General features: G+C 33.0%; 1 protein-coding gene across 1 annotated transcript in view; it reads left to right on the top strand.

Moving 5' to 3' along the window:
- The first annotated feature begins 2,027 nt into the window (after window positions 1-2,027).
- Window positions 2,028-13,724, top strand: part of LOC148939385 (R3H domain-containing protein 4-like) — a 38,055-nt gene continuing 26,358 nt past the window's right edge. The window contains exon 1 of the mRNA XM_089106791.1: window positions 2,028-2,135. Coding sequence (XP_088962917.1) covers window positions 2,089-2,135 — 47 coding nt within the window. The 5' untranslated portion in view covers window positions 2,028-2,088. The remainder of the gene's footprint in view (window positions 2,136-13,724) is intronic.

The raw sequence follows: 13,724 nt of genomic DNA, 5'->3' as shown, positions 1-13,724 counted from the left end.
ATTTATGTGTTTCTTATTTTCTGTAATCTATCAGTTCTGAATTATATTTTCTTCTGTTAAAACCTTTGAGAGTGAAGTGAATGGTGGATATGAATGCACCTTCTACATCTGCAAATAGAACAGAAATGGAGTAATAGAACAATAAGAAAGTAGTTATACATTAAATATAGTTTTCTAAATAGAAAAAGGAAATCATTGAAAAAGAAAATAAGACTTAGTGCTTCTTATTATAGGATTTGTAATATAACTAGATAGATTAAATCGATTGTAGTTTGATGATTGAAGTCAGTTGGGAGTAAGGGGGGGAGGGTATCTACTCTGGGAATGGTCTAATGATTTTAATTTCTAATTCTAATATCTAATTGAAACTTCAATAATTCTCCAAATTCTCTTATTTGTAATTAAAACACCTAATAAGCGCAGATAACCTCTTATTCTTTAAGTTTTTCGATTTATGTGCTGATATATCAAACAGTTTGTAGTAACGAACTGTAAGAATGGAGCTACAAGGCTCAATAGTGACCAAAATTCTAGAAACGAAATTTTGATATCACTCAATACATCATCAGCTTAATATGTTGATTCCGAATATTTAAGATTCATTAAGCTTAGTTTTACCCATAAAAGGCTAAGAAACTCTGAAAATTTGCCTAATTTTTGAAAGAGGGAGGAAACATCAAATACAGGTGAAAGAATTTTAAATAAAATCAAACCATTAGATTTGGCATATCAGAAAACCCTTCTGTGAAGGTTTCAAGCCCCTATCTGAAAAAGAGTTGAATTTTGTATTATTTGCAAGAAGAAAAAATCACGGATGTGGGTTAATTTGTTTTTTTTTCCCCAGGGGTATTCGTATCGAACCAACGGTCTAGAACATCAGGAGAGGGCTCATTTGAACGGAAATCAAAATTACTGGTGTCCCTTTTATTTGATCAAAATGATCGGACGGCTGTTAGCCCTCTTGCCATGTCCCTTTTTTCCCCAAAAATTATTTTATCAAAAGTTTGAGATAGCCATTTTGTTTAGTATAGTTGAAAGGTTCCATTACTATACCTTTAGGTTTAAGATGATCTATGCAGCCCCTGAGGATAGGTCTGGCGATGAAAGTATACTAAGGATAATAAGGATAATGTACGGTCTAAGAAAACCAGTTTCATGGCCACACAGACAAACAACGGGTGATAGAATCCATTGGACTTCTATAGCTTGGGCTATATGTTTGCATATTAGGGAGGTGGAGGAAAACACACCAAATATATAGCCCTAATTATATTCTTATATAAGCTAAACTATTATATTTTCATCATATTTTGGTATATTTCACTAGGATTAACAAAAATTTACTTTTTAGGTGTGTTCCGTATAATCAACAAGTGCTTCTTTTGTTTTTGAAAAAGCAATAAGACCGATGCTTATCAAAATTTGTGAAGAGTGGAACACATTTTATCTATGAAATTATAACAAAGCTATTTTCGAAATTGTCACTGGTGTCCAAATAATTATACTGGCTTAACTAGAGTAAAAAGAAAAATGGTTACTACATTTTTTGGGAAAAAAACAGAGGTTTTGGATCGACAAGTATAAAAAACTAGAAAGAAAAGCAAATATTTCGATTAGATCACCGATAACCAATTTTTGGTGATCGTTGTATAAGCCAAGGTTACCAATTCGGGAACATACATGGAGGAACGAGGAAACAAGAATTTTGTTCTATTCTCTGCATAAAGATGCAAAAAGGCATTTCTCAAAATTTCAAGGGTAATTTTCGCTTGAGAAAAAACAAAATAAAACAAGAAAAAACAAGGTATTTTTCCACATCTAGAGAGGAAAATTTCACCCCCTTCCTGTAGGTGTACCTGTGTAGAATAAGGTAAAGAAACAAAACAATTATTAATTACAATGATAAAGAGTATTATAATCCTAGTGATATCTGGTCATTAATCTAGTGATTTATATGCTGATTTAGTGATTTTCTTTCGAGGATCTAATCATTTTTTCTCACCGGAAGGCAACCCTGGGAATAGACCATAAATTCGTTAGAGTTGTTAGAAAAGAAGTAGTTTGGCTGTAAGGTTTAAAACCACAGAAATGGGAGTCCTGGAAAAGAAAATACTTCCAGTTCTTGATGGAAAACAGTACGAGTTAAGATATTCATGTAGACTATGGGTCAAGTTAAGACCATGGAAGGTGTTTCAACATCTTCCCAACTTGTAATGCTGTAGGCTAGGCTATCTGGCAATTTACTTCATGGCCTACCTGTCTCAATTGTAAAAAAAAGGTAAAATTCTACTTTAGTTACTTTTTCCTATCTTGGAAAGAGGTGAGGCTAGGAAAATGAAACTTTCAGGGATGGGTCTACAGGCTAAAATATGTCCTGGGAAGGTATTTTGAAGTAATTACCTCCTCTCCTTCTCCCTCTAGAGAATCCTGAAATTTGCCTACATGACAGGTCTATACCTATTGAAATTTTGACAAAAAAACATTTTACCTTAATTTTCAGTTGTAAGATTCTTTTTCTCTGGCTTTAGGCTAGTTCTGGAAATACAATTCCTGTTATTTGAGTAGTATTTTAAGCCATATCAATGTTAATTTTCAAAATTTAGGAAATGTATTTGCATATCTTTAAAACTCTATAAATCAGGATTGAGCAAAGTTGTGAAGCTGAAAAAATTTTCTTGGACTTCATTTTAAGCAGAAGATCTATTTTAGAAGGTTTCATTTTTCATTTTTATAACACAGAGATTTTTAAAGGTCATCAAAGGTCAAGACCCTCTAGAGGGAGAAGGAGTAGAGATAGGTGCTTCAAAATGCCTTCCCAGGAAATACTTTAGCCTGTAGACCTATCCCTGAAAGTTTCATTTTCCTAACCCAACTCCTTTCCAAGATTGCCAAAAGTAGCTAAAGTAGAATTTTACCAAAAAAAAGATAAAATGGTGCATCTTGAGCCCTTAAGGGACCCCAAAGGTATTTCATTTTGGGTAAATATATACCAAATCATATTAGCCTATTGAGTTAGGAATAAAGTGAATACACCATTTGATGCCTTTTTTTATGCTGGTTACAAATATAATAATCATTTCTATTGGAAATGATTTTCAGCCCCCCACCCCCATATGGGCAAATATATATCCTTAATTTACATATATAGGGGGGGGGGGAGCTAAAATTAATTTCTGATAGAAATGGTTGTTATATTCATAATCAGCATAAAAACAGGCATCGAATGGTATATTCACTTTATTTAAAACTCAATAATATGATTTGGTATATAGCCTATTTACCCATTTTTGTAACCACACAAAGAAGTCAACAAAAGAAGGTAAGTTATTGAAAAGTTGTTTAAAACATATCACTAGTTTATAAGTAGGTTGTTCAAGAGTAGTGTTATTTATAAAAATTCAATCCTCATTTATTGGGCATCTTCATAACTATGCTACTATGCTAGTTGACAATAAATGTTGCCCCAGCAAAAATTTCCTTTTCCAACTAGTTGACTAATTACTTCTCCGCAGCAAAACATACTTTTTCCAACTAGCCTAGTTGACTAATAACTTCTTCCCATCAAAACTTAATTTTGCCAACTAGCTGGAAAGAAACATTGCCCCAGAAAACAATTCATTTTCCAACTCTTTGACTAATAATAGTTAGAATTTATTCTGAATAGCATAAAATATGTTAATAATATAGGTTTTTCTTCAAATTTAATTATCACTATTGTTACTATTGTTTTACAACTTCTGTCTCTCTCCCTATCTCCCTCTTAATGGGAGATATAATTTGAGTTATATAATGGGCTATGAAGCCAGAGATTTTTTTTTATTAATTCCCAGGATAATTAGTCTTATAATACCTGGTGCCAAAAGTCAGATTGAATTTGTCAAAACTTGGAGGGTTATTCCTCCTGTCTGTTAAAGAAAAGAAAATGCATATTTGAATTTTTGTTCATTTCTATCTTGCATTTAATGGACATAAATTGTGTATGTTCCTGTCAAATTCTACTTTAACTACTTTTGATTATCTTGGAAAGGGGTTATGTTAGGAAATGAAACTTTCATGGATGGGTCTATGGGCTAAAAATATGTCCCGGGAAGGTATTTTGAAGTACCTACCTCCACTCCTTCTCCCTCTAGAGGGTCTTGACCTTTGATGACCTTTAAAAGTCTATGTGTTATAAAAATGAAACCTTGCAAAATAAATCTTCTGCTTAAATGAAGTACAACACAAATTTTTTCATCTTCATAACTTTGCTCAAACCTAATTTATAAGGTTTTAAAGATATGTAAATAAATTTCCTAAATTTTGAAAAAAAACCATAAATTTGCCAACTAGTTGACTAATAACTTCTCCCCAGCAACACTTAATTTTACCAACTAGCTGGAAAGAAACATTGCCCCAGAAAAACAATTTATTTTCCAACTAGTTGACTGGCAACTTTTCCCCAGCAATACTTTCTTTATCCAACTAGCTAGAAACAAACTTACTCTATAAACACTTTTGTTAGCCATCTATTCTGCAAGTAACTTTTCCTCAGAATAATTTCTTAGCTAACAACATGATGTAAAGAGAAAAAAAACATACTATTCCCAGTCCAATGAAAATTGGCAGTATTTGCTTTTAACAAATGCACTACAGCTAAAGTAAATCAAACAAACTGAATTCAGGAGTAAATAGTCTTGAAGCCACAGAACTAAAAGTCTTCTCCTTCTATAAGTGTGCTTTCCAATCTTAGGCAACACTCTGCAAGATAGTTTTACAGTCTTACCCCAGGAAAATAAATTGTTTTTCTGGGGCAATGTTTCTTTCCAGCTAGTTGGCAAAATTAAGTTTTGCTGGGGAGAAGTTATTAGTCAACTAGTTGGAAAATAAAAGTTTTGCTGGGGAGAAGTTATTAGTCAACTAGTTGGCAAATTTATGGGTTTTTTTTCAAAATTTAGGAAATGTATTTACATATCTTTAAAACCTTATAAATTAGGTTTGAGCATAGTTATGAAGATGAAAAAATTTGTATTATACTTCATTTAAGCAGATGATCTATTTTGCAAGGTTTCACTTTTATAACACACAGATTTTTAAAGGTCATCAAAGGTCAGGACCCTCTAGAGGGAGGAGTGCAGGTAGGTACTTCAAAATACCTTCCCAGGACATACTTTAGCCCAAAGACCTATCCCTGAAAGTTTCATTTTCCTAACCTAACCCCTTTCCAAGATAGTCAAAAGCAGCTAAAGTAGAATTTTACCAAAAAATTAATTAAAAATTCTAAAAATGAGACATAAATATTCCTCCAGTAAAGAAACAAAGACAGATCAATGAAGGAACATACACAATTTATGTCCATTAAATGCAAGATAGAATTGAACAAAACTTCAAATATGCATCCATTTTCTTTAACAGACAGGAGGAATAACCCTCCAAGCTTTGACAAATTCAATCTCACTTTTGGGACTAAGGTATTATAAGACTAATTATCCTGGGAATTAATAAAAAAAAATATCTGGCTTCAAAGCCCATTATATAACTCAAATTATATCTCCCATTAAGAGGGAGACAGGGAGAGAGACAGAAGTTGTAACACAATAGTAATAATAGGGATAATTAAATTTGAAGAAAAACCTATATTATTAACATATTTTATGCTAGTCAAACAAATTCTAACTATTACAGGTGAACTAGTTGGAAAATGAATTGTTTTCTGGGGCAATGTTTCTTTCCAGCTAGTTGGCAAAATTAAGTTTTGCTGAGGAGAAGTTATTAGTCAGCTAGTTGGCAAAATTAGGCTTTGCTGGGGAGAAGTTATTAGTCAACTAGTTGGAAAAGGAAAGTATTGCTTGGGCAACATTTATTGTCAACTAGTTGGCAAATTCAAGTTTTGCTGGGGAGAAGTTTTTAGTCAACTAGTTAGAAAATGAAAGTTTTGCTGGGGAGAAGATATTAGTCAACTAGTTGGCAAATTTAGATTTTTCCTATACAGATGGGCCAAATTTTCTAACTAGATGACTAAAATGTTTTTAATTATAAGGAGGTTGGATAGTACCATTCTATATAAGCTTATAAACTAATTTTTTCCAATAGTCAAAGGGTGGAGTCCCAGGAAATTTCATGGTAACTTTGCAGTGGACTAGCCTATATAATTTAGCTAGGATGAAAGTGAAAACACTATTTCATGCTTTTTTTATGCTCTTTAATAATTCATATAAAATACCTTTGGGGCCCCTTTAAGGGCTCAAGATGCAATTTCAAACAGAAGCAATTATTGAGTTGTGAAAGAACATAAAAAAAGGCATCAAATGATGTATTCACTTTCATTGTAGCTAAATTATAGTGCCACCTGCAAATTTACCAAGTTTTGACAGTTCATATTATTGACTTACAAAAAAAAGTGATGCCATTTTTTATGCTCTTTATGAATATAATAATCATTTTTGTCAGAAATGAATTTTATCCCACCCCTATATATACTAATTCAGGGTATATATTAGCACATTAGGGGGGAGGGGTACAGTTTAAACATACCTCTCATTTGCATCAGAAATAAACTTTACCCCCACCCCCCTAATGTGTAAACATGTACCCTGAATTGGTATATATAAAGGTGGTGGTAAAATTCATTTCTGACAAAAATGATTCTTGTGTTTGGAAAGAGCATAAAAAAAGGCATCAAGTAGTATGTTTACTTTATTTGTAATTCAATAATATGAACTGCTGAAAATTTACTGGAAAAACTATAAATTTCTGAAAATTTGGCTTGCCAAATTTTCATTGCCAACTTCATTAGGCTTAGGCTACAATATTCTTCAAAGTGCTTCACTTTATGCTATTTTACTTCCATTCCTGCTAATGTAAAAATATATATATAGCCCATAATATATATATATATATATATATATATATATATATATATATATATATATATATATATATATATATATATATATATATATATATATATATATATATATATATATATATAGCCCATGTTCTCCATAGATTTTCAAGGTAAGGTTTATATTATCAGACTATTCAGGTAGCTAAGAAATAAACTTACCTCTAGCCTATAGTCGGAACTGTATCCTGAACCCACATTTGAAATGTATTTGCATTGGAAATTAACTCTATCCCTACCTCTATGTATACCAATTCAGGGTATATATTTACATACTAGGGGGAGGGGGCCTTATAGGCTAGTCAGAATTGCATCCTGAATCCAAATTTAACATTGATTTGTGTCAGAAATAAACTTTGCCCCCCCCCCCATAATGTGCAAATGTATAGCCTACCCTGAATTAGAATAGGCCTAGCCTATAGCCTACCTGAATTGGTATATGTAGGGATTAGGGTAAAGTTCATTTCCAATGTAAATGCATTGCAAATTTGCATCCAGGATGTAATTCTAACTATAGCCTAAAGGTAAGTTTATTTATTAGCTACCTGAATAGTCTGTTAATATAAACCTTACCCAATTTTCCTACTGCTTGATGTTGTCAGTGATATTTGTTTACAGTTTGATTTATTTGAAAAACATTGTTAAAAAAACATCAAAAACAGGAAAATCCATAGAGGATTTTTTTCTTTAGTGTATATTTGTAAATTAGGGGGTTGGATAAGGATAAAGTAAAATGAAGTGCTTATAGGAATAATATAAGCAGGTAGGCCACTTTAAGGAATGATATTAGTAGCATAAGCATTTCAGATTGTTGCAAAGTAGGCCTAGTTTTCAGAATTTTATTGTGTTTCCTTCTGGAGAGTGGGAATGCAGAACTAATACCAACAAAAAAGTGGATCTCTCTACCTAGCTCTATTCTGGTCTCAAGGCAAAGTTGAACTAGGTAAATATATGTCAGTTTCCATCACTGATATAGAGACAAGCTGAATGTACTTTTCAATGCCTTTTTATGCTCTTTCTACATATAATAATTGTTTCGCTTACAAATTAAATTTTAAGTCCTCAAATGAACCCTAAGGCAGCACCTAATTCCTTTTTTTAGAAACCTCCTTATTCTGGAAACAACTTTAAAACATTCTTAAATACTTATATTATTTTTAAATTCAGATTGCTTCACTTTACTCCCACCAGTAAATATAGATACTTTATTTATGCTCTTTCCAAATTTAACAATCATTTTAGTCAGCAATTCCATTTTAAGCCCCTTATGGATCCTTAAAGATGGTACCCTTTTCTCTTTTTTTATTGGCTAGAAAAGGGTTTAAAACAACAACTCTTACTTCATAATATGCATAATAATTTAATTAAAACATCTCAACTGCACCTCCACTATATGAGACTGCAGAAATACATAAGAAATTAGAAGGAAGTAAGGATTTACAATAGGCTTAAAAACATAACTGAATAAAATACATCAAATAAAAAATAATACTTAATATCCCAAATATTTTTTTTATTCTGGAAAAAAGCAAAAAAGGATATGGATAGGGAGAATATTTTTAGACATTATCTATCTAAATCCTAGCTAATTCCAATGTCACTTTAATTCTAAGAATTTCAATGGTAATTCATTGTTAATAAAGCAAATTGGAGAACCAAGCAAAATTTCCAATATTTAAAATAGCAAATGTAAATTGATGAAAAATCACAAATTTGACACTTCCAACAAGCTATCCAATTTTTTCTTATCTTGTCTTTTGATTACAGTATACATTTGTGTTATTGTGTTTATTTCTGGTAACCAGAAGGAATATGGTCAATCCCAATTGTATGGTAAAAGAAAAAAGAAAAACCTATAAGAAAAAAAAATATTTTGGTTTACATCAAGATTACATTGGTGATGTGAGCATCAGAAGAAAACTTTCTAGAAGCTGAAAAGAGTCCATTTTTTAGTCCAGATGGTGATTTTCAAAAGAAGAAGGGGGAGGGGGTATGGGAAAGGGCTACTGCATTAAAAATAGAACCTAAAATATCACAACAGTAGATAGAAGTTTGCTGTGTTCTAGATCCAAATGCCTTTCTAATTTTTTCTTGAATTTGAATTGTGTTATGTCATCCAGAATTAATTGTGTCTTCAATTTTATAATTGGTAGCTTTTTAGCTGGAATTTGGTTAAAACCTCTTTTGAATAATGTTGAGTTAAATGAGGTGTAACATGTCTCTGAAGTTGGGGAAGGGGCTGTGAGCCACAGGGCCCTGCTTAGGGTCCTTCAACAATGCCTCTAAGTGATCCTTCTACAATCATGAGCTGAAAGATTTGTTATGATGTTTGTTTACAAAACTGGGGGGAGTTGCCCAAGGTAATGCTTCAGAAACTTCAATCATATACACCAAAAATTATAAAAATTAAAGAAATATGTCATCCATACACAGAATTGAACAATGCATGAGAGATGTCTAGTAGCCATGTTTTGGTTTAGGGCAGTCATCTCATCATTTAACATTATATTTAAGGAGGTTTCTGAACAATCTTGAGTCAAAAGATACACATTATATTGATGGCTAAGAAGTTAAACTTATGCTTCAGGATACTGCAATTTTATAGACTTCAAATCTTGACATAGTTTTGATTTCAGCATGGTATAACAAGATATAACTAGGTATAACTTTTTACTAAAATACATGTCTGTTTTAAATTCGCTGTTATCCCTTTGGTTCTGGGGCCCTTGCAGTGGTGCTCTGTGAATATGTTGCCTGTGTTGGTACATTCTTTTGACTATTCTGATTAAAATGACTGTTTGCATATATTGATGTGATGTCATCTGGGATTGCAAGGGCACCCAGGAGCACAAACAATGGTTGGCTGCCATCTTTCAATAAGGGCTCAAACACCCTAATTTTCTATTGAGTGAACCTTCCCCAACTTCCATCGATTTTGCTGAATATGAATAGGCCAAAAATTAATAATTAGAGACATATAATTTTTTACTAGACTGATGCTATTTTGATGAGCAGGAAAATCAAAATAAATTCTTACAAATACCAAGTTTTTTCCTAGACCTTGTAGTCAGAAAAAAAAAAAAAATCAATTCAACTCAAGTGCTAACCAACTATCATAGGAACTAGACATAGTAGTTTCTGATCTTGGACTATTGACCAGCCTTTCTGGGTATTTATCGGTTTGATAATGCAATTGAATTGAAATCATTGAAAAAAAAAATAAGAAATATATAAATACTTAACAAATTCCACAGTGTTTTACACACGAAAACTACAAAATTCTTCAACTTAATCTCCCCTGTAAGGCTTTATGGCCAGGACAAAAAAGGGGAGAAACAAAATGAAACATTAAACAAATACTTACATCAAACATTTTTTAAATATGACACTCACAAAATCAACCCAAACAATCCCCCCCCCCAAAAAAAAAAAGTCTAAGCCAGGCAAGGGATTAGTACATGATTCCACATACACAAATAAAAAGCATTCCTGATCCAGAGACATCAATTCCTCTGAAATTTGGGGAAAACTTAATTATTAATTAGAAATTCCCTAATATACTTTTGAAGATACCAAACAAGTGACAGCCCTGTGCAGAATCAGGAGAGTGTTCCAATTCATGTTAGAAGCTATCAGAGGGGTAAAATCAGACTATGTTGATGGAGTATAAGGTATCTGTAAGTTACTAGAAATGCAGAAATAACAAGTTTATTGCTCAGATATAAAAGATATATCACTACATAGGGCAGCAGGAAGCTGGCCATGTAACCTCAAAAAATTGAAAGAAACACAAGACAGAAAATAAAGAGATCTCAAGTCAAGCAAGGGTTTAAGTAGGGAATGGTTAGTATCCTGTATCAGAGACATTGCTTTATCACATATTTTTTACAGTGGTTTCAGTGATAAGAGAAACATTGACTTCCCAATAATAGAACAGTATGAAACATAAGGCTGAGCTAGGCTATAGAATAGGATTCTAAGAATTGACCTGGAAAAATGTGTTTCAGTTGGTTAAGGATCCCAAGGCTTCTTGAGACTTTCATTTTAATGAGGTCAATATGATGCCTGATGTAAGGTCAAACATGACTCCAACATTTAAGGCAAGATAATTAACATCAAAGCACTGAATAACTCTTTCAAAAAAAGCGATCATGATTGAACAGAGATCACATTCAGTTCTACCAGCTGTGCCAAGAGTACTGCCATCTACAAAAGCAATAAGTATATGGGAGAAGAACATATTGTTGTCACAATTAGTGACAGATGCAGGTTGACAAAGATGACAACAAATGGTAGGTTTTGGTTTTTAACCTCATTTATGAGGCCATTAACATAAATTGAAAAGAGTATCAGCCCAATCACAGATCCTTATGGAGCACCAAACTCTATTTCAGATGGGGTGGAAAAGAGCAGATAAACTGAGATAACTCAACCAGATAAATATGATAGAAACCCAGATAAGTACTCCCTTGTATTCCAATAGGGGATAGTTTCCAAAGAAGAATATTGTGCGTTTTTACATCAAGGAAAAGAGCAGCAGGTATCAGACTAGAGTCAAGAGATGTATGTAAATAATTCAAAAGATTTGTTCATGCATGCTCAGTTGAGTGCTTTGCCCTAAAACCAAACTGTGAATCATGAAAAAAAATGTCTAGAATTAAGAAAATCAAGAAGTTGAGAAAGCATAGCTTTTTCAAAATTGTACTAAACACTAATAAGAGAGATATAGGGCAATAACTAGCAGGGTCATTGTGTTAACCACCTTTAAAAAGAATAATAACACAAGCATACTTTAAAGTACTTGGGAAGACACCATTTTCAAAAGAAATATTGACAAGCCTTGTAAGAGCATAAGCAATGACAGGAAGAATGAACTTGACAACCTTAGTAGAAATGCAGTTTGGGCCAAAAGATGAAGAAACCTTCAAACCATTGACAATTCTGGCTATTTCAACTTCAGAGATAGGTGCCAAATCCATTGATTTAAGACAACGTGGTCCAAGATAACACCTAAAATAATTTAGAGAAGAAGAAGGACTTACAGAAGAGGCTGTAGTTTTCCCAATATTGGCAAAGTAAGAAGTAAGTGTATTTTGAACTTTTAGCTCAACCTCTACAATTTTACCATCAATCAAAACACTTGAAGGGACAGAAGTGGACTGAAAAGAGGGCCTGATAACAGAATTAATTACTTGCCATGTTTTTGTAATGTCTATAGTAAAATGAGAATTTACTATAGTAAAATGATAATTTGGCCCTCCTGCAAAGTGAATTATAAACTCTTCTATTAACTTTAAAAAGTTGAAGTCAAGAATTGCGCAAAGATGACTTAGAAGACCTGTAAGCCTTTCAAAGATTATTTTTCTTCCTCCAGCTTTTAGGGAGTCCAGGAGTCATCCAAGCATTCGAAGGGGTTGCTCTCTTTGATAAGGGATTCAACTGGGATGCATCATATGTATCCAACATAATTTCTTTCAAAGAATCAAAAAGAGAATCCACATTAAATTCATTTTCAAAAATACTCCACAAAGGACCTGCCAACCACAATCTAAGAAGAGCCAACTCCTGGTCATTAAATTTTAAAGACAAAAAACGAGCTCCCTGGAGCCTCTTAGGTAAGGAGTCAGAAAAATCATAAGAAAAAAAAACAGGTAAATGGTCTGAGATATCACTCATCAAAAGAGAATTTTGCAGCAAAGTCAACGATGAAAAAACATTATCAAGCAAAGAAGCATTGGTATCAGTAATGCGATTTGGAATGCATGCTGAAGGTAATGTGCCACAAGCAAGCAAAGCTGAGAGAAAATCCAAGGAAGAAGATGACCTCTTGTCACACAAATTCATATTGAAGGCACCCATAATGACAAGTTCACATGAATGCTGGTGGATTACTTCCAAAACCTCATTAAGAATCTGAAGGAAAAGGGGAACAGACCCACTAGGAGACAAATATATGTTACCAACAATCAGAGTTTTAGTTTGGGTTTTAATCTCAATAAGCATGGATTCAAAAATTCCTTCTACAGTTCTTGACAGGTCACGTCTTACAGAGTATGGAAAATATTCAGAAACATAAACAGCAAGGCCACCTTTAGCCATCCTACTATGATTCAAATATTCCATCATATACCTGAGAGATGCAATAGAGATTCAGTTTTCGAATCGAGGATATTCTCACAAAGACCTATAAAATCTGGGTGGACACTAGGTACTACTGGTTTCAACTCATCAAATGAGGAACAAAAACATTGAGCTGGAGCATAGAACAACTACCACCTTATTTGGAAGCACCATCTAAATTCGAAAATATACTTACTAACAGCTGAAAAAGGGGGATTTGATGGAAATTTATTAGACTGACCTGTTGGATTATTTATTGAACTAAAAACATCAATTGGATTATTTTGAAGCTGAAGTAGTCGCTCACCCAAGGAGAGGATGTCTCTGGGGCTAGAATCAGGCAAATTTAAATTACCTTCAAACTAGTATTCATCAAGTACTACCCACCCCCAGCTTGGAATAGCCCCATTTTTTAAACAAATAAAACAGAAAAAAAACAATAGAACATAGAACAAAATCAAAATGCTTAGAACTTATTTCATGTTGAATGAATTTTTCTAGAAGAGGTTGCTTTGTTAAACACTACCATTAATTTTCCAGGAAAAAAATCGGATTGTAGAATCAGTCATTTATTAATTATAGCCTATGCAACTGGACACTTAAACACTTAAGAAGGATGGTCAGCTGAGCCACATACGCTGCATTTCATAGGTTTCTAGGTTTTTTACACGGATTGTCTTTAGCTTTTGGATGAATGCCAGAAAATCTTCCACATTTGGGAGGA

The sequence above is a fragment of the Artemia sp. Qi Xiang Cuo genome, chromosome 21 (assembly GCF_049724085.1).
Source record: "Artemia sp. Qi Xiang Cuo chromosome 21, ASM4972408v1, whole genome shotgun sequence".
Lineage (NCBI taxonomy): Eukaryota > Metazoa > Arthropoda > Branchiopoda > Anostraca > Artemiidae > Artemia > Artemia sp. Qi Xiang Cuo.
This window is presented reverse-complemented; position numbering and strand designations above follow the sequence as displayed.